The sequence below is a fragment of the Anas platyrhynchos genome, chromosome 17 (genome assembly GCF_047663525.1).
Source record: "Anas platyrhynchos isolate ZD024472 breed Pekin duck chromosome 17, IASCAAS_PekinDuck_T2T, whole genome shotgun sequence".
NCBI classification, from domain to species: Eukaryota; Metazoa; Chordata; class Aves; order Anseriformes; family Anatidae; genus Anas; species Anas platyrhynchos.
This window is the reverse complement of record NC_092603.1, coordinates 1,924,448-1,945,030: the sequence shown is the minus strand read 5'-3', so window position 1 is coordinate 1,945,030 and position 20,583 is coordinate 1,924,448. Positions and strand designations below refer to the sequence as shown.

The 20,583-nt window shown below is 57.2% G+C and overlaps 2 protein-coding genes and 1 long non-coding RNA gene across 4 annotated transcripts; all 3 read right to left on the bottom strand.

The window, feature by feature from the left end:
* Window positions 1-56: 56 nt before the first annotated feature.
* LOC113845409 (butyrophilin subfamily 1 member A1-like) lies at window positions 57-4,427 on the bottom strand. The gene is made up of 7 exons (XM_038172231.2): window positions 4,106-4,427; window positions 3,359-3,706; window positions 2,594-2,875; window positions 2,360-2,464; window positions 1,474-1,494; window positions 1,286-1,318; window positions 57-1,108 (listed from the first exon to the last, which is right to left on the bottom strand). Exons 1-7 carry the CDS (start codon window positions 4,419-4,421, stop codon window positions 480-482), a joined length of 1,734 nt encoding a protein of 577 aa, XP_038028159.2. The 5' UTR covers window positions 4,422-4,427; the 3' UTR covers window positions 57-479.
* A 2,573-nt stretch (window positions 4,428-7,000) lies between these two features.
* On the bottom strand, window positions 7,001-11,547 carry LOC139998890 (butyrophilin subfamily 1 member A1-like). 2 transcript variants are annotated; one of them, XM_072024843.1, is made up of 8 exons: window positions 11,247-11,547; window positions 11,033-11,155; window positions 10,279-10,626; window positions 9,515-9,796; window positions 9,281-9,385; window positions 8,424-8,456; window positions 8,234-8,266; window positions 7,001-8,056 (listed from the first exon to the last, which is right to left on the bottom strand). In XM_072024843.1, exons 1-8 carry the CDS (start codon window positions 11,338-11,340, stop codon window positions 7,428-7,430), a joined length of 1,647 nt encoding a protein of 548 aa, XP_071880944.1. In that variant the 5' UTR covers window positions 11,341-11,547; the 3' UTR covers window positions 7,001-7,427. The 2 variants fall into 2 exon arrangements, with proteins under 2 accessions (XP_071880944.1, XP_071880945.1); XM_072024844.1 differs by having other exon boundaries at window positions 11,310-11,545.
* A 2,425-nt stretch (window positions 11,548-13,972) lies between these two features.
* LOC139998942 (uncharacterized) lies at window positions 13,973-15,408 on the bottom strand. The gene is made up of 2 exons (XR_011803893.1): window positions 15,223-15,408; window positions 13,973-15,045 (listed from the first exon to the last, which is right to left on the bottom strand). It is a non-coding gene; the product is annotated as an uncharacterized lncRNA (long non-coding RNA).
* Window positions 15,409-20,583: the final 5,175 nt, after the last annotated feature.

The following is a 20,583-nucleotide window of genomic DNA, read 5'->3' as shown; positions in this document are numbered from 1 at the left end:
AAGGCCTCAGGACACAAAGCACCCAGGAAATGCCACTGCCAGACTCCATCTTCCTGTACAAAACTTTATTTGACACAGTCCTGCTGCTGCATCTTGCATAGATGTGCTCCAGAGGAGGGAACAAAGAGCCCCCACAGGCTGCTCATGCTCAGCACCAGGCACAGAGCATGGATCAACCCCAACCTAGGAGGCAAAGGTGGCCTGCAATGGCCGGCAGCACACGGTGACCACATCCCTTGCCCTGGGGTCTGCAAGCAGTGCAAGCAGAGGGGAGAGGAGCGTGGAGAGCTGCTGCAGCCCCTGTGCTGCCTGCTGGGGCTCAGAGGCAGGGTGAGACCCGTGGGTGCCAGCAGGGCTTGTGCCCCAGTCCAGGAGTCCTGGGTAGGGCAGAGCCCAGGGGCTGCAAGGGGCCTGGTTCCTGCTTGCAGCATCCCAGCCCTCCACCAGCAGCAGGGAGGAATGCAGGGAACCCCTGCCCCTCATTCCTTTGCTGCTCCTGCAGGATCAAGGAGAGGTGATGCAGGAGTGTCTGGAGAAGGGCAGGAGGTCCCAAGGCCTCGGGATGGGGTCGGTAGTGTGCTGTCTCTCAGGCACAGCTGAATTCCCCGTGTCCACAACAGGAACCAGGGGTGGATGGTCTCCCCATTGAAGGAGGCTGCTCTGAAAGTGAAGATCTGGACCCCATTGTCAGCATTGATAAAAGACACCTGTCCCTGGGTACAGTCCAGACAGACCCAAATCCTTGTGGGAACATGGGACAGGGACACGGGAGTGGGAGGCCATGTGAGAGACTTGAGCTGCCCCTCATAGTACTGCAGAGCCCAGATCCCTTCTTCAGGGATTATGTTGATCCACTTCTTTCTCTCCACAGAAGCCCTGGCCACCCCCACAGCCCACCGTGAATACTTTAGCCGCTCTCCCTCCACCTCCACCAACCAGCAGTGTCTCCCCTCTCTGAACTCCTCACAGCCCAGCAGGCAGCACTGACAGTCAAATCTCTCTGGTGTGTCAGGGACCTGCTGCCGTTCACTTCCGCATCTCACACTGCTGTTGTCCTGAGACACCACAAGCCAGGGATGAGCCGTGTGTGGATCCAGGGTCACCTTCACTGCAGGGACAGAAGGAGCCAGGCCATCAGGGGCAGAGCTCAGCCCTGGGCAGGCTTTCCCCAGCTCGGGGCCAGGAGCTGTCCCACGGGGCAGGAGATGGGGCACCTCTTGGCTCCTGAACATGCCCCACCAGGGGCAGGAGAAGCACTTCAGAGGGCTACCCAATGCACACCTACCTCTATTATGAGGCAGTAGACACCGTCTCCATGCTGGAAGGAGAGGGGAGAGCTGATCACAGCCCATGGCTGGTGCCCAGTGAGTGTGGGCAGGGTGAGGGGCCAGCCCTGGGCTGCTCTGTCCCAGCTGCCCACCCTCCCTCACATTGCCTTGGCATAGCCATGTGTCGAAGCACCAGGACACTCACCCAGCTCTGCAGCTTGTTTCTCTGAAAAGGAAAGTGAAAGTAATGCATGATCAGAGGGAGAGTTGTTCAGCCTATGTTAGACCCTGAACACATCCCATGACTGGGATAATACAGCCTTGTTCCAAGGTGGGACCAAAAACATAGTGGTCCAGCTATGAACAATGCTCTTAGTGCATCTGGAAACACAGACACTTGTGCAGATTATATCCCAGTGGTACCGTAGACATTACCGAAATGAAAAAAAGATTGTTGGAGGATATTCCGTTCCTGTCCCAGAAGCGTCATTGCAGAGCGGGGCAGCCCCGCAGCTCGCTCCCCGTCCCCACCTTGATCCCCGTTCCTTTCAGCCATCCTGGCCGTGCCCCATGCCCAGGGCAGCCCCAGCCCCAGCACTCCCCACTCCCACCCCAGGCTCCAGCTGCTCCTCCAGCACCCCCGAGCCACCAGCACACAAGCCCTCAGAGCCCACCCAGACCAGGCCCTCCCACAGGGACAACACCACTTCCCAGGGGCTGGGGGCAGGGACTGCAAGGACTCTCCCAGCTCTCGGCTCTGTGCCGCTGAAAAGCAAAGGCGGAGGAACAGGTGGTGAGCAGAGCAGCTTGGTTGTTGGGTGGGAACAAGTGCAGGGGGGCTGCACCTTGCCACCAGCCCCATGCTGCAGCCATGCTCCCTGGCCTCCCACCCAAGGCCCCTTGCCTTCTCCCCTGCCTTCCTTGCCCAAGACAAAGGCCCAAGACCATCCTAAGGCCTTTGGCATCCCCAGGAGAACATTCCCTTCCTCCTTCTACGCATCTCCCTGGGCCAGGGCTCAGCCCTGCTCCAGACCCAAGAAGGGTCCCCGCAGAACACCTCCCTGCGCTCCATCCCTGCGCTGCCAGCTTACCTTGCTTTCGGAAGAGATAAACACTGAGGCCAATGGACACAGCCAAAAGCACGAGGACCAGAGCCAGAGCCACCATCCAGGGCTGGGTGTTGTGGAAGAAGGGAACTGAGAAAAGGCACCAGGAAAAGGGCTGTGTTTACATGTCCATGGATGGAAGAGCAAGACCCAGACTTCTCGCAGCTCAGGACAAGTGCAGGGGCCAGGAACACCTCACCCTGGCTGTGCCATTTGTACCTGCAATGTGCAGGGATGATTCCTTTTCCTCCTCGAGGCAGCTGTTCCTGACCACGCAGGACAAGGGCCCCTCCACGCTCCCGGTCACGATGACGGTGCCTTCGATTTCAAAGAGCCCCTCCTGGTCCTGGGAATGTGTCTGGGAGACCGAGGGCAGGTGCTGCCCGCGAGCATCCCTCCACAGCAGCTGCGGCAGCGGGTACCAGCCGGCCGATCGACACAGCACCCGGACGCCTCCGGCCTCGTAGCCCCCCAGGGAGAGGTGGGGGTCAGTGCCTGTGGCTGGGGTAAGAGCGCGTGTTTGGGGCTTGACTTGGGGAGGAATTCAGTTCCAAGGCAAAGACCCCATCTGCTCCCATGCCAGACACAGCACAGACAAGCCATGTCCCCAGGGGCTCAGGGACTGGACGCTTCAAGGAGCCACTCTCACCCCTAACCCGCACCTATTGTTGGCACAGCTGAAGGACCTGCTCAGAAACCTGTGCCCACTGCCCACACAACACCATGGGGATGGAGTTCAAATAGGGTCCCTGAGACTGAATTAAATCATTGCATTCATGCAGCTCTCTCTCAATAAAAAGCCTGCAAGGGCACAGGTGTACTTCTTGGTGGACAAGTGCTCACTGACAGAGGAGAAGGCTCATCACACTCTACAGTTCGAAAGGGCACGTAGGTGGCCATGAGGATGGGACCGGGTCCTGGGTGGGACACACAAACCCAGGGACACCTGCACCACCCCTTGGATGTATCACCCCAGCCACTAACCTGACACCTCCAGCTCCACTATGGTTTCAGCATAAGCATCAGCATCTCCCACAGTGCAGATGTACTGGCCATCATCAGAGGGTCTCAGCCCCATGATTCGCAAGTCCAGGTTTCCAACAGAGAGACCATCTCTGGCCAACTCTGTCCTCCCGGCATATGCCTCCATCTGCTCCCCGTACAGGTCCTCTCCATTGTGGTAGTGGTGCACTGTCTCAGGTAACCTGTGCCGAATCCACCTGACCTCCAAGCTGCGAGCATCGCGTTGAGGGGACAAGTGGCAGGGCAGCACGACGTCCTGCCCAAGAATGGCAGTGAGAGGGTGTCCTGGTCCCACCACTCTGAGCTGGGCTGGGCAATGGAGAAGGGCACAAAGAGGTGGTGAGATTTTGCCATTGTAAATTTAGGGGCAATGAGTGTCAAAGGGGGAGCTGTGCGTGAGTTGGTGCGTGCTGCGTCCCTTGTGTATCGTGGGAAAACACCAGGGAAAGAGGAGAAACACAGGGAGGACATATAGGAAAAGGAGGTGTGCTGGGAGTGGGATCCCTCTCTGCAGCATTTAGGTGGGTGAAGGAGACACAGAAAGGGCAGGCAAGGCAGCAGCCATGTTGCGTGAAAGAACCAAAGTGAAAGTGAAACCCAACATGGGCGAGCTGTGGGCTCCAGACCCCCCTTCCCAAAGCCGCTCCCCTGTCCCACAGCAGCATGTGTGCCTTCACAGGGGCCCCCAGCAGCCCCACAGGATCTTACCTGAGCCCAGCTGTAGGAGGAGCAGAGTGATGAGGGAAGTCAGGAGGCCCCTAGCATAGCCGGTGAGGCTGGGGTGGCTGCAGCCCCAGGGGAGCCCCATCTGAGAGAGAGGTCCCCCAGGGGGCAGGGGGCCCCCCAGGGGTTTTTCTCCAAGCCAAGGTAGATGTCCCTCACGGCACCCAGCAGAGCTGCAGAAAGTACAAGTCTCCACCCAACTTTCCCAACCTTTGCCCTGTTCCTGGCTGCAATAACCCTCCTGGAACAGCTCTGCCCATGGGGCAATGTCTGGGGAGCTCTGCAGGGCTGGCACCACCATCCCATTGTAGCTGTGTGCCCAGTCCACTGCCTTTAGCAAGCACGAGAGGCTTGACCCCAGTGGGGGCGTCTCCAGACCTCCAGGGAAAGCCACTGGCTAAGGTCGTTCATCTCCACGCATGCAAGGAGGAATCAAACTGTGAGCAATGGGAAAATGTGGAGAGATGGCAGTGAAGAGCTGAGCAGGATCGGAGGCTGCAGGGAACGGGGCACAGCTGGGTGCCGAGCCCAGAGCTGCCACCCTTTGCCCAGGGTGCTGAAGGCAACATGCCTGTGCCTCTCCCGGCTCCAGTAAAGCAGCTGTGGCAGAAGGTTTGCTCAGATGGGCAGGGACCTTCTTCTAGAGCTTAGGTGGATAAGGAAAGTTCCTGTTTGCTGGAAGGGAAGTCAGGCAACATGGAAAGACTGCAGAGGTACTGTTTGCCTTTGTAGGGTGGAAATTCATATGGCTCCTCCATGGGCTGCAGTGTGGAGATCTGCACCACCTGTACTCCCGCTCCATCCACTAACTGCCCCAGTCCCCTAACGTCCCGTTTGATAGCCTTCAGGCTTCTCTCCTCAATGTCATCACTGCCAGCCTGGACTATCAAAGGAGGATAGCAGTCCTGAGGCATGGAGTCGACTTCCTCACCCTAGGCATCCTCCTGGCTACACTTTCTACCTCTTCCTCAGCTACCGGTCTCTCAAGCTCCAGGGCCGCAAACCTGTTGTGGAAGGGCACCTGGGAAGGTGGGGCCTTTTGGGGAGGGCATCACCTGCGATGTCGAGCAGGGACCTGTCTCCATTCCTCCTCAACTCCTAGGTCCCCTCCCTCTGCCTGAGAGCGACAGGGGAGGGGGTCCACCCCCATTTGGGGTGTCTCATCCCAGTACCTCTCCTTCAGGCCCCGCACGGAGTTGCCCCACCACTCTGTCTCCCGCTCACACTCCCTGATAGCCCGCAACCTCTCCACCTCCTCCTTGAGTTCTGCCACCAGGCGGACCAGGTCATCCACCTGCTCGCACCTCACACTCACATAGAGCCTCCTACAGATGACAGCAAGAGGCTCAGACGCTCCCTGCACCCAGAGACCTGAACTGGTGCATTTTTGAGCGGGCAGTCAGTCTGGGTGTGTACAGACTTGCTAGAGAGTGCACTGTGCCTGGTGGAGACCATTGCAGCCTAGCTAGCGGTAGACCGCCGTTAGAGGAGGTGTTCGTATGGTCCGGGGGGCAACGCTCTGCCCTCCCTGCTCGCCCTACCTGCATGAACGGCCTGCCACTCCCTTCTGATTCGCCATGCCCTGTTCACACACCATGGTCACCATATTCCTGGTCGTCGCGCTCCCCAGGTGCTACTTTTGAATGGCCGGGCAGGACGTGCTGCTGGCTCTGCCTACGCCTTGTCATCCTCCGTGGTGAGGGCTGCTGGGTCCTGGCGGCTCCTTCAAGTGGGCTTGATGCTGTAAAAAAATAGCCCTGCTTATGGGATCCCGTGCTCTGCTGCAGAAAGTCTTCCCTGGATATGATCGCCTTGGCAAGATGTTGCACCGGGCATTGCATGGGGGTGTTGCAGTGCACACTGTGTGAGGACGTCGCAGGGGGATGTTGCAAGGAGTACTGCACAGAACATTGCATTGCCCTTTGCAAGGGGATGTTGCAGATAGCCATGCCTCTTGCAGGGTGTGGCACAGGGGCATTGCACAGGTCCTCGCATGGGGATGTCGCATGGGGAGTGAGTGGAGAGGAGCAGGACCGCACTCGGAGGCCGGCGGTCTTGGCTCCTTGCTGCCACTCACCCGGCCGTGACCCCGCAGGTCCTGGACTAATGCCAGAGTTGACCATAATGGTGGCCACCGTGCTGATGGTGCTGGGACTTGGCTTCTTTCTCGCCGGCGTCTACCGCTTCAGGGCCAGGCCTCCCGCCCCAGGTGAGTGTCCAGGGAGAGTTGGGGCCGTGGTCAAGGGTGACGAGGACTCTGCTCACTCCTCTTCTCCCCCCACAGGTTACACTCCCCTCCCTGGAGACAACTACCCCGCAGGTAACGGTGTCCCCATTCCCGTCCACATCAGCGAGGGGTGAATCACCCCATCTCTCACCCTTTGTGTCCCCCCCTTCCCCAGGCAGCATCTGAGGACCCCCAGTCAGACACCTCCTGGCACCGGTGGCTCCCGGTTGGCCCCATCTCCTAAAATAAAGATGCTCCACAAGCCCCGCTGGTGTCTCTGCAGTGTCCTGGGCATAGAGCAGAGGCTCACGCACTCCTACGGTGTCTCACCAAGAATATCGGGTGTGTGGGGGCCATGGCATGGGACCCCAAAGGGCGAAGCGTGCCCTGGGGTGCCTCAGGCAGGGCACTGCTGGCCGGCCGAGGGAAGGGATCATCCCGCTCTGCTCAGCCTGCTGCGGCCTCGCCTCGAGCACTGCACTGCAGCAGATGAAGGGCGTGAAACTGTGCGAGAGCCTCCAAGGGAGGGCTACGAGGACGGCGAAGGCTCTGCAGGGCAAGGCGTGTGAGGAGACGGTCTGCTGCAAGACGCCTTCCCAGGCAGCAAGGCCTCAGGACACAAAGCACCCAGGAAATGCCACTGCCAGACTCCGTCTTCCTGTACAAAACTTTATTTGCCACAGTCTGCTGCTGCTGGGTCTTGGATAGATATACTCCAGAGGAGGGAACAAAGAGCCCCCACAGGCTGCTCATGCTCAGCACCAGGCACAAAGCAAAGATCAACCCCAACCTAGGAGGCAAAGGTGGCCTGCAATGGCCAGCAGCACACGGTGACCACATCCCTTGCCCTGGGGTCTGCAAGCAGTACAAGCAGAGGGGAGAGGAGCGTGGAGAGCTGCTGCAGCCCCTGTGCTGCCCGCTGGGGCTCAGAGGCAGGGTGAGACCTGCCTCTGCCCGTGAGACTCTGCCCGTGCAGGGCAGAGCCCAGGGGCTGCAAGGGGCCTGGCCCCTGTTTGCAGCATCCCAGCCCTCCTCCAGCAGCAGGGAGGAGCCTGGGGCAGCCCCTGGCCCCATTGCCCCTCATACCTGTTCTGCTCCTGCAGGACCAAGTAGAGGTGATGCAGGAGTGTCTGGAAAAGGGCTGGAGACCCCCAGGGCTGGGGACGAGGTCTGGTGGGTGCTGTCCCTCAGGTACAGCTGAATTCCCGATTTATCCAGCCAGAACCAGGGGCGGATTCTCTCCCCATTGAAGGAGGCTGCTCTGAAAGTGAAGATCTGGACCCCATTGTCAGCGTTGATGAAAGACACGTGCTGCTGGGTACAGTCCAGACAGACCCAGATCCTCGTGGGGATAGGGGACAGGGACAAGGGGGTGGGAGGAGATGTGAGAGACTTGAGCTGCCCCTCATCGCACTGCAGAGCCCAGATCCCTCCTTCAGGGCTCATGTTCATCCACTTCCTTTTCTCCACAGAAGCCCTGGCCACCCCCACAGCCCACCCTGAGTACTTTAGCCACTCTCCCTCCACCTCCACCAACCAGCAGTGCCTCCCCTCTCTGAACTCCTCAAGGCCCAGCACACACCACCGGTTCTCAAATCTCTCTGGTGTGTCAGGAACCTGCTGCCGTCCAATTTCGCATCTCACACTGCTGTTGTCCTGAGACACAACAAGTTCAGGATGAGCCGTGTGTGGGTCCAGGGTCACCTTCACTGCAGGGACAGAAGGAGCCAGGCCATCAGGGGCAGAGCTCAGCCCTGGGCAGGCTTTCCCCAGCTCGGGGCCAGGAGCTGCCCCACGGGGCAGGAGATGGGGCACCTCTTGGCACCTGAACATGCCCCACCAGAGGCAGGAGAAGCACCCCAGCAGGCAACCCAATGCACACCTACCTGTATTTTGAGGCAGCAGAAACTTTCTCCATGCTGGAAGGAGAAGGGAGAGCTGGTCACAGCCCATGGCTGGTGCCCAGTGGGTGTGGGCAGGGTGAGGGGCCAGCCCTGGGCTGCTCTGTCCCAGCTGCCCACCCTCCCCTCACATTGCCTTAGCGTGGCCATGGGGCCCAAGGAATGTGATACTCACCCAGTTCTGCAGCTTGTTTCTCTGAAAAGGAAACTGAAAGTAATATATGATGGGTAAGAAAGTAAAGCCTGAGGGAAGACTTGCTTAGCCCGTAGCTGACCTTATGACATCCCATGAAAGGGTAAAACACTGCCTTGATCAGAGGTGGGACTAAAGAAATAGTCATTGTGGTACAGCTTTGTACAATGCTATTGTAAGCAGAACTTTAAGGACTGACATTTCTGCAGCTTTTATCTTTGTGCCACTTAAGCCATTACAGAAGTGAAGAAAGGATTGCTGGAGAATGCCCGTTTCCCGAAAGCATCAGTGCTGAGTGGGGCAGCCCCACAGCTCGCTCCCCGTCCCCACCTTGATCCCCGTTCCTTTCAGCCATCCCGGCCGTGTCCCGTGCCCAGGGCAGCTCCAGCCCCAGCACTCCCCACTCCCACCCCAGGCTCCAGCTGCTCCTCCAGCACCCCCGAGCCACCAGCACACAAGCCCTCAGAGCCCACCCAGACCAGGCCCTCCCGCAGGGACACCACTTCCCCAGGGGCTGGGGGCAGGGACTGCAAGGACTCTCCCAGCTCTCAGCTCTGTGCCGCTGAAAAGCAAAGGCGAAGGAACAGGTGGTGAGCAGAGCAGCTTTGTTGCTGGGTGGGAACATGTGCAGGGGGGCTGCGCCTTGCCACCAGCCCCACGCTGCAGCCATGCTCCCTGGCCTCCCACCCAAGAGGATCCGAAGGCCTTTGGTATCCCCAGGAGAACATTCCCTTCCTCCTCCTATGCACCTCCCTGGGCCAGGGCTCAGCCCCGCTCCAGACCCAGGGGGGTCCCTGCAGAACACCTCCCTCCACTCCATCCCTGTGCTGCCAGCTTACCTTGCTTTCGAAAGAGATAAACACCGAGGCAAATGGACACAGCCAAAAACACCAGGACCAGGACCAGAACCACTATCAAGGGCTGGGCGTTTATGAAAAAGGGAGCTGAAAAAAGGCAAAAGGAAAAGGGCTGTGTTTACATGGCTGGGGTTAGAAGAGCAAGACCCAGACTTCTCCTGGGTCAGGACAAGTGCAGGGGCCAGGAACACCTCACCCTGGCTGTGCCATTTGTACCTGCAATGTTCAGGGATGATTCCCGTTCCTGCTGGAGGCGGCTTTTCCTGACCACGCAGGACAAGGGCCCCTCCACGCTCCCGGTCATGATGACGGCGCCTTCGATTTCAAAGAGCCCCTCCTGGTCTTGGGAATGTGTCTGGGAGACCGAGGACAGGTGCTGCCCGCGAGCATCCCTCCACAGCAGCTGCGGCAGCGGGTACCAGCCGGCCGATCGACACAGCACCCGGACGCCTCCGGCCTCGTAGCCTCCCAGGGAGAGGTGGGGGTCAGTGCCTGTGGCTGGGGAAAGAGCACGTGGCTGGGGCTGCGCTTTGGGAGGGATTCATTTCAAGGCAAAGACCCCATCAGCTCCCATGCCAGACACAGCCCAGGGCAGCCATGGTCACAGGGGCTTAGGGACCGGGCACTCCACGGAGCCACTCTCACCCCTAACCCGCACCTATTGTTGGCACAGCTGAAGGACCTGCTCAGAAACCTGTGCCCATTGTCCATACAACAGCATGGGGATGGAGTTCAATGAGGGTCCCTGAGACTGAATTAAATCATTGCATTCATGCAGCTTTCTCTCAATAAAAAGCCTGCAAGGGCACAGGTGTACTTCTTCCTGGACAAGTGGTCACTGACAGAGGAGAAGCCCCATCACACTGTACTGTTTGCAAGGCCTCGTAGATGGCCATGAATATGGGACCGGGTCCTGGGTGGGACACACAGATATGGGGACACCTGCACCATCCCTTGAATGCCTCAACCCAGCCACTAACCTGACACCTCCAGCTCCACAATGGCTTCGTCATAAACATGAGCATCTCTCACAGTGCAGACGTACTGGCCATCATCAGAGGGTCTCAGCCCCGTGATTCGCAAGTGCAGGCTTCCAGCAGAGAGACCATCCCTGGCCAACTCTGTCCTCCCGGCATATGCCCCCATCTGCTCCCTGTACAGGTCCTCTCCATTGCGGTAGTGGTGCACTGTCTCAGAGAACTTGGCCCGGATCCACCTGACCTCCAAGCTGCGAGCATCGCGTTGAGGGGACAAGTGGCAGGGCAGCACGACATCCTGCCCCACGGTGGCAGTGACAGAGTGGCCTGGTCCCACCACTGTGAGCTGGGCTGGGCAATGGAGAAGGGCACAGAGAGGCAGTGAGATTTTGCTATTGTAAATTTAGGTGCAGTGAGTGACAAAGGGCGAGCTGTGTGTGAGTTGGTGCGTGCTGTGTCCCCCGTGTCCCATGGGAAACCACCAGGGAAACAGGAGAGGGAGAGGGAGGACGTGCAGGAGAAGGAGGTGTGCTGGGAGTGGGAGCCCTCTCTGCAGCTTTTGGGCAGGAGAAGAAGAGCCAGAAAGGGCAGTCAAGGCAGCGCCCATATTGTGTGAAAGAACCAAAGGGAAAGTGAAACCCAGCGGGGAACAAGCTCTGGGCTCTGGTCCCCCTACCCTGGAGCCGCTCCCCTGCCCTATTGCAGCACATCTGCATGCACAGGGGGGAGAGCCCCCAGCAACCCTGCAGGATCCTACCTGAGCCCAGCTGGAGAAGGTGCAGAGTGACGAGGGAAGTCAGGAAGCCGCTGGCATGGCCGGTGAGGCTGGGGCGGCCGCAGAACCTGTAGAGCCCCATCTGTGCTGCAGCGGGAGCAGGATCTGGGGGTAGAAGAGTAAGGTACTGAGGGGCTGCAGGCCTGGGCACAGGGAGCCACAGCCAGCACCGCCTTGGGCAGGGTGCAGAGCCTACGCTTATCATGGGCTGGGGGACACAGAAGGCAGCCCCAGGTGTTCTTCTCCAAGGCAGTCTCACCAAAATAGTCGTCCCTCTCAGCACCCACCATAGCTGCAGGAACTAGAAGGCTACACGTGACTTCACCAACTTCTGCTCAGCTCTTGTCTGCGGTAACCCTCTGGGAGGAGCCCTGACCCTTGGGGGATGGGTGCAAGATGCTGCAGAGCAGAGTGACATTGGAGGCTGCAGGGAAAGAGGCACAGCTGGCTGCCGAGCATCTCAGTGCCACCCTTTTCCCAAGGTGGTGCGGGCAATGAGTCAGCCCCACTCCCAGCTCTGCCCATTCAAAGAGGCAGAAATGGGCAGACCTTTTGCCCTCTGGGAAGCAAAGCCCTTCTGCAGCACGGTGGACACTTTAGTGTGGAAATGGATTCCAAGGACCAGAGGGACAGCTTCTGCATGCAGCTAGGATGATGACATGGATGAACTGTTCTTTAAGGAACTATGCGATGCCTCAGAATCTGCTGCCCTAGTCCTTATCAGGGTGAATTCATATGGCTAAAGCTCAATTTGAGTTGAAGCTTGACAGAACTGTTGGGGGAAATAAAACTGAGTTTTATAAAATATCTGAACAGCAAAAGTAGAACCGGAGAAAACAGTGGTCCTTTACTTGATGGGGATGGTCTCCTCAAAAACAGGGGCATGTTTAATGCTTTTTTTGCCTTTGTCTTCAACACTGACAATGGGCTCTGGGACCCCAGTTGCCCTCAGCTGGAGGACCGTGAGAGCAGGAATGATAAACTCCCAGCAAATACTGAATTAGCATGCAATTTGCTCCTACAGGTGGAGACTATAGGGCCTGATGGGATTCATCCCAGAGTACCAAGAAAACTGGCTGATGTCATCATGAAATCCTGTCCTGGTTTCAATTAGGATAGAGTTAATTTTCCTCCTTGTAGCTGGTAGAATGCTATGTTTTGGCTTAGGATGAGCAGAGTGCTGATAACATGCTGATGTTTCAATTATTGCAGAGCAGTGCTTACACCAAGCCAAGGACTTTTCAGCTTCTTGCTCTGTCCTGCCAGCGGGCAGGCTGGGGGACCTATAAATATCCCCAGTGCAGTATAGCCCTGAAGAGAATTCAGTCTACTTAGCCCATCTCAGGACTCACTGGGGACAACCCCCTTATCCCTGCTGTGACTGCGGGGAAGCCTTCTCTGAAAGCTCGGCGTTCAACCAACTTTGGAAAAAGCACTTGGTAGGGAAACCCCATCAGTGCCCTGACTGCGGGATGGGCTTCACTGTTCCCTCAGCCCTCCTCCTCCACCAGAAAAGCCATGTGGAGCCTAACTTTTACTGTTCTTCCCAAACAACCCTCTGAAGATTACATCTGTGAATTGAGGAGGACCAGGCATGCAGCTGGTGGTCATGGTACAGCTTCAAGTAGCACTTAGAGAACGTGGTGGTCAGTCAGTCCCTGGCCCTGGGATGGCTTTGGGGATGGTGGGAGCCCAGTGGGATGTAGGATAATTGGCTGAGAGGATGGTAGGACTGCAGTGGGTGGAGGGTTTTGAGGTTTGGGGTTGGTGAGAGCCCAGTGGAATGGAGGATGATGGGGTTTTGGAGATGCTGAGACCCCACTGGGGTGAAGGTGGATGGGGTTTGTGGTGGTGGATCCCCACTGGAGTGGAGGACAATGGGGTTTTGTGATGGTGGGACCCTGCTGGGATTAAAGAGGATGGGGTGTGAGGATGGTGGGATCTCAATGGGATGAAGGATGATGGGATTTTGGGATGGTGAGACCCCACGTGCATGAAAACGGATGGTTGGGTGTGGAGACCACTCAGCTTCTCATTGAGAACCAGCTGGAGGAGAGCATCTGTGTCTCCTCATTGTGTAGCTGGGTTCAAAACCTATTCTTAGCTTCCCACCTTCATATAGTTAAACCTTCGAAGAGGCCAAGGGAGTCCTGCAGCCACGGAGGCTCCATCTCACTGAGGTTCAGTCTGTTTGGATCACCTGCTTTTATCGGATGCAGTGTCTTCCGAACGCATTTCCTTCCCCTGTTTCTGCACTGTGTCTGCTCCTGATTTTAATGCTGCGATGTTTAAAACACACCGCAATGAATTTGGGTCAAGAATGTCAGCTTGTTTCCCTGCTTGCTTTTAAACAAGGTGCAAAAAGTGGCACTGGTTTTCTGGGAGTGCAGGATTGTTATTGATTGCTGACGGTTGGTGAAGCTGGGGTGGCCCCATGGCTCCTGCAAGCCCATTTCTGGCTGAACCCTGCCCTGAGCAGTGGAAAATAAAACAGCCACGGGAACACCTTGGGTGGTAGAAGAGAAACATGGGACATGGAGATGGCATGAAAGGACCTGATGGACAGCTTTAAGGTTGACGCCACCTGCTGCCTCTGCTAGGAGGACTTCAAAAAGCTCGTGAGCACCCCCCCTGCAGGCAGAGCCTCTACCAATCCTGTGTGATGGGAGGATGGAAGCTCTTGGGGATCCCCTTGTCCCAGCTGGGTCATTACCCTGTCTAGCCCAGGGCAGGGCAATGACCCAGCTGGGACAAGGGGGTGCCAGGGAACAGATGGAGAACCAAGGGGCAGTTGGTGCTTTGGTTCCTCTTGGCTCTGACTCTCAGGACCAACACCAAGGAGACAGTCTGCTGCAAGACGCCTTCCCAGGCAGCAAAGCCTCAGGAAAGAAAGCAACCAAGAAATGCCACTGCCAGACACCATTTTCCTGTACAAAACTTTATTTGACACAGTCCTGCTGCTGCAATGTCTTGCATGGATGTGCTCCAGAGGAGGGAACAAAGAGCCCCCACAGGCTGCTCATGCTCAGCACCAGGCACATAGAACACATCAACCCCAACCTAGGAGGCAAAGGTGGTCTGCAATTGCTGTCAGCACACGGTGACCACATCCCTTGCCCTGGGGTCTGCAAGCAGTGCAAGCAGAGGGGAGAGGAGCGTGGAGAGCTGCTGCAGCCCCTGTGCTGCCCGTTGGGGCTCAGAGGCAGGCTGAGACCCGTGGGTGCCAGCAGGGCTTGTGCCCCAGCACAGGAGCCGCGTGCAGGGCAGAGCCCAGGGGCTGCAAGGGGCCTGGCCCCTGCTTGCAGCATCCCAGCCCTCCTCCAGCAGCAGGGAGGAACATGGGGCAGCCCCTGTCCCCAGTGCCCCTCATTCCTGTGCTGCTCCTGCAGGATGAAGGAGAGGTGTTTGAGGAGTGTCTGGAGAAGGGCAGGAGCCCCCCAGGGCTGGGGACAGGGTCTTGGGGGTGCTGTCCCTCAGGCACAGCTGAATTCTCTCTGTCCCCCGAAAGAACCAGGGGTGGATGCTCTCCCCATTGAAAGAGGCTTCTGTGAAAGTGAAGATCTCAACCCCATTGTCAGCATTGACAAAAGACACCTGCCCTTGGGTACAGTCCAGACATACCCAGATCCTCGTGGGGACAGGGGACAGGGGCAAGGGAGTGGGAGGAGATTTGAGAGACTTGAGTTGTCCATGAAAGTGCTCCACAGCCCAGATCCCTTCTTCAGTGCTTGTGTCTATCCACTTCTTCCTCTCCACAGATGCCCTGGCTACCCCTAGAGCCCACCAAGAATACTTCAACCACTCTCCCTCCATCTCCACCTGCCAGCAATGTCTCCCCTCTCTGAACTCCTCACGGCCCAGCACGCAGCAACTATCGTCAAATCTCTCAGGTGTTTCAGACACCTGCTGCAATTCATTTTCACATCTCACACTGCTGTTGTCCTGAGACACAACAAGGTGGGGATGAGCCGTGTGTGGATCCAGGGTCACCTTCACTGCAGGGACAGAAGGAGCCAGGCCATTAGGGGCAGAGCTCAGCCCTGGGCAGGCTTTCCCCAGCTCGGGGCCAGGAGCTGCCCCACGGGGCAGGAGATGGGGCACCTCTTGGCTCCTGAACATGCCCCACCAGGGGCAGGAGAAGCACCTCAGAGGGCAACCCAATGCACACCTACCTGTATTGTGAGGCAGCAGAAACTTTCTCCATGCTGGAAGGAGAGGGGAGAGCTGGTCACAGCCCATGGCTGGTGCCCAGTGGGTGTGGGCAGGGTGAGAGGCCAGCCCTGGGCTGCTCTGTCCCAGCTGCCCACCCTCCCCTGCACATTGCCTTGGTGTTGCCCTTGGGCCTGAGCACGAAGACACTTACCAAGCTCTGCAGCTTGTTCATCTACAAACAAAAGACAAAAGTAATGCATCGATGAGAGCAGTCAGTTTATCAACAATGACTGCTACAAACCAAAGACCCCCAATTCCTTCAGTTGTGGGGGGAAGAGAGACTCACCCAGTCTTGCAACTTTTTCCTCTGGAAAAGAAAAGCATAAGGAATATATGATCAGAGGGAAAAACTTCTCATCCATTGTCTACACTGCAAATTCTTCCAGTTCAGGGATGGACACTCACCTATCTCTGCAGCCTGTTCCACTGGAAAAGAAAAAGAAAAGCAATGTACTGTCAGATGGGAGTATGCCCATGGTAAGACACCAAATGCCTTCTCTTTGGGGAAGGAGACTTACCCAGCTTTGCATCCTTTTTTGCTGCTATAAAAAGCAAAAGGAATGAATGGTCAGAGTGGAGAGACTTTCACCACATTGCTGCTTCCATGGCTAGATGGCTAGACCCCAAATTTTTTGCTCTCATGCATGGGCACAGACCACCTTGCTCCCAGACTTGTAGCGACCCCACTAACAAAGACCTAGGGCGAGCATTTTGCAAGACTTCTAGCTTGAAGAACAGACACTTGTGCAGCTCTCTGCACCTAGCCACCAAAACACAAGGGGAAGTGAATGGGGACGGGTGGAAGACGTCCCTGTCCCAGAAGCATCAGTGCAGAGTGGGGCAGCCCCACAGCTCGCTCCCCGTCCCCACCTTGATCCCCGTTCCTTTCAGCCATCCCGGCCGTGTCCCGTGCCCAGGGCAGCTCCAGCCCCAGCACTCCCCACTCCCACCCCAGGCTCCAGCTGCTCCTCCAGCACCCCCGAGCCACCAGCACACAAGCCCCCTGAGCCCACCCAGCCTAGGCCCTCCCACACAGACACCACTTCCCCAGGGTTGGGGGCAGGGACTGCAAGGATTCACCCAGCTCTCGGCTCTGTGCCGCTGAAAAGCAAAGGCGGAGAAACAGGTGGTGAGCAGAGCAGCTTGGTTGCTGGGTGGGAACATGTGCAGGGGGGCTGAGCCTTGCCACCAGCCCCACGCTGCAGCCATGCTCCCTGGCCTCCCACCCAAGAGGATCCGAAGGCCTTTGGGATCCCCAGGAGAACATTCCCTTCCTCCTCCTACGCACCTCCCTGGGACAGGGCTCAGCCCCGCTCCACACCCAGGGGGGTCCCTGCAGAACACCTCCCTCCGCTCCACCCCTGCGCTGCCAGCTTACCTTGCTTTCGAAAGAGATAAACACCAAGGCCAATGGACACAGCCAAAAGCACGAGGACCAGAGCCAGAGCCACCATCCAGGGCTGGGCATTGTGGAAGAAGGGAGCTGAGAAAAGGCACCAGGAAAAGGGCTGCGTTTCCATGCCCGTGGGTGGAAGAGCAAGACCCAGACTTCTCCTGGGTCGGGACAAGTGCAGGGGCCAGGAACACCTCACCCTGGCTGTGCCATTTGTACCTGCAATGTGCAGGGAAAATTCCCATTCCTGCTGCAGGCGGCTGCTCCTGACCACGCAGGACAAGGGCCCCTCCACGCTCCCGGTCATGATGACGGCACCTTCGATTTCAAAGAGCCCCTCCTGGTCCTGGGAATGTGTCTGGGAGACCGAGGACAGGTGCTGCCCGCGAGCATCCCTCCACAGCAGCTGCGGCAGTGGGTACCAGCCGGCCGATCGACACAGCACCCGGACGCCTCCGGCCTCGTAGCCCCCCAGGGAGAGGTGAGGGTCAGCGCCTGTGGCTGGGGAAAGAGCCTGTGGCTGGTGCTTGACTTGGGGAGGGATTCATTTCAAGGCAAAGACCCCATCTGCTCTCATGCCAGACACAGCCAAGGAGAACCACGGCCCCAGGGGCTTAGGGACCAGGCACTCCACGCACTCACCCTCACCCCAAAACCACCCTTGTAGGTTCTGGACCCAGAGAGCAGGGCTGCACAATGCCACTGTCCCCAAATAACATGGAAAACCCAGGTGTTGAGCTTCAGCCCCTCCAGGCAGCGTCTCTGCATCAAGTCGTGCTGGGTCAAGAAGTCCCAAGACTTCCTGACAACATGTCAGGTTTCTCCCAACACAAAAAGGAAAAGTAAAGCAGATGTCCAGACGCTCAGAGGACTCTGCAACTCTCCCTGTGTGCTGTTTGGTCCCATTGCTGACACAGCTGAAGGTGCTGCTCAGCAGCCTGTGCCCAGTGCACTCACCATATTATGATTTCTTTCTTCAAAGATAATCAGTGAAAACTGAAAAAAGTATCCAGGGTCTCTCCCCAGATATTACCTCCACATCCATGGGCATGTTCCATACTGTGAAGAAGCTGAAACATTCAAAGAACACGTAAACTCTGCCCTGGCAGCATCACCCCAGCCACTAACCTGACACCTCCATCTCCACAATGGTTTCAGCATAAGCATCAGCATCTTCCACAGTGCAGATGTACCGGCCATCATCAGAGGGTCTCAGCCCCGTGATTCGCAAGTCCAGGCTTCCAGCAGAGAGACCATCTCTGGACAACTCTGTCCTCCCAGCATATTCCCCCATCTGCTCCCCATACAGGTCCTCTCCATGGCGGTAGTGGTGCACTGTCTCAGAGAATTTGTCCCAAATCCACCTGACATCCAAGCTGTGAGCATCGCGTTGAGGAGACAAGTGGCAGGGCAGCACGACATCCTGCCCCACGGCGGCAGTGACAGGGTGGCCTGGTCCCTCCACTCTGAGCTGGGCTGGACAACAGAGAAGAGGTGAGTTTTTGCGATAGTAAATTTAGGGTCAGTGAATGTCAAAGGGCAAGCTGTGCGTGAGTTGGTGCGTGCTGCATCCCCCGTGTCCCATGGGAAACCACCGGGGAAACAGGAGAGGGAGAGGGAGGATGTGCAGGAGAAGAAGGTGTGCTGGGAGTGGGAGCCTTCTCTGCAGCATTCGGGCAGGTGAAGAAGAGCCAGAAAGGGAGCCAAGACAGCAGCCGTATTGTGTGGAAGAACAAAAGTGAAAGTGAAACCCAGCTGGGGCTGAGCTGTGGGATCCGTTCCCCCATATCCCATGGCCACTCCATGCCTTATGGCAGCCTGTTTGCCAGGCCCCGGGGGAAGAGCCCACAGCAGCCCCACAGGATCCTACCTGAGCCCAGCTGGATAAGAAGCAGAGTGACGAGAGAAGTCAGGAGATCCCTGGCGTGTCTGGTGAGACTGGGGCAGCCACAGCCCCAGGAGAGCCTCATCTGAGAGAGAGATTCCCCAAGGGGCAGGTGGCCCCCCAGGGGTTCTTCCTGAAGGGAGCCCCACTAAGATAGATGTCCCTCACGGCACCCAGCAGAGCTGCAGAAAGCACAAGGCTACGCCCAACTTTCCCAACCTTTGCCCAGTTCCTGGCTGCAATAACCCTCCTGGAACAGCTCTGCCCTTGGGGCAATGTCTGGGGAGCTCTTCAGGGCTGGCACCACCATCCCATTGCAGCTGGGTGCCCAGTCCACTGCCTTTAGCAAGCACGAGGTGCTTGACCCCATTGGAGGCCTCTCCAGACCTCCAGGGAAAGCCACTGGCTATGTTCCTTCATCTCCATGTATGCAAGAAGGAATCAAACTATGAGCAATGGGAAAATTTGTAGAGATGGCAGTGAAGAGCTGAGCATGATCGGAGGCTGCAGGGAATGGGGCACAGCAGGGTGTTGAGCCCAGAGCTGCCACCTTTGCCCAGGGTGCTGAAGGCAAAGTGCCAGCCCTGATCCCGGCTCCAGTAAAGCAGCTGTGGTAGAAGGTTGGCTCAGATGGGCAGGGACCTTCTTCTAGAGCTTAGGTGGATAAGGAAAGTTCCTGTTTGTTGGAGGCGAGATCAGTCAATATGGAAGGAGTACAGAGGTACTGTTTGCCTTTGTAGGGTGAAAATACATATGGCCAAAGCTCAATTTGAGTTGAGGCTGGACAGTACTGTGAGGGGCAATAAAATGCTTTTTTTATTATTATTATTATTTTTATTTAAACTCTCTTAAAAGTGAAAGTAGGATTAGAGAAAGCATTGGTCTGTTACTTGATGGGTATGGTCCAACAGGGTCATCGACTTCACAGAGATGTTTAATGCTTTCTTTGCCCTTAAGACTGATGCTGGGCTGTGGATCCCCAGGTGCCCTGAGCTGGAGAACAGTGACTGCAGGAACGATAAAGTCTCAACAACCCCGAATTTGTGTGGGATTTGCTGCTACAGATGGATACATACGAGACTATAGGGCCTGATGGGATTAATCCCAGAGTACTAAGAGAACTGGCTGAAGGCATACGTCTTCCCCTCTAGGCCCTTCACCATCTCTGTGGCTCTTCTCTGGACACTCTCCAATAGTTTCATGTCCTTCTTGTGCTGTGGTGCCCAGAACTGCACAGAGTCCTCGAGGTGAGGCTGCACCAGTGCAGAGTAGAGCGGGACAATCACTTCCCTCATCTGACTAGTAATACCATGCTCGATGCATCGCAGGATATGGTTGGCCCTCCTGGCTGCCAGGGCACACTGCTGGCTCATGTTCATCTTGCTGTCAACCACAACCCCCAGATCCCTCTCTGTGGGGCTGCTCTCCAGCATCACATCCCCCAGTCTGTCCCTATAGCCAGGGTTGCCCCATCCCAGGTGCAGGACCCAGCACTTGCTCTTGTTAAACTTTATGCAGTTGGTGATTGCCCAACTCTCCAGGCTATCCAGATCTCTCTGCAAGGCCTTTCCACCTCAACAGAGTCCTCCCATGGGATGCCATCCTTCATGAGCTGATCCTACATGAGCTTCCCACAGCCCTGCAATACCTGCTCCAGTAAGAGTCCATACCACAGGGTCCTTCAGTCAGGAGCAAACTGTTCCAACCTGGTTCCCCCACAGTCAGCAGTTCCCCTCAGACCCTCTGCTTCTGCGTGGGTTCCTCTCCAGGGGCTGCAGATCTGGCCCAGTGCCTGCTCCACCGGGGGCTCCTCCATGAGATGCAGCATGGAGATCTGCTCCATGTGAGACCCATGGGCTGCAAGGGGACAGCCTGCTCCACCAGGGGCCTCTCCACAGGCCGCAGGAGAACTGCTGCTGTGTGCCTGGAGCACCTCCTGCCCTCCTGCTGCACTCACCTTGGGGGCTGCAGGGCTGGTTCTCACTCCTCACTCTCCCAGCTGCTGTTGTGCAGAAGTTTTTTCCACATTTCTTAACTATGCCC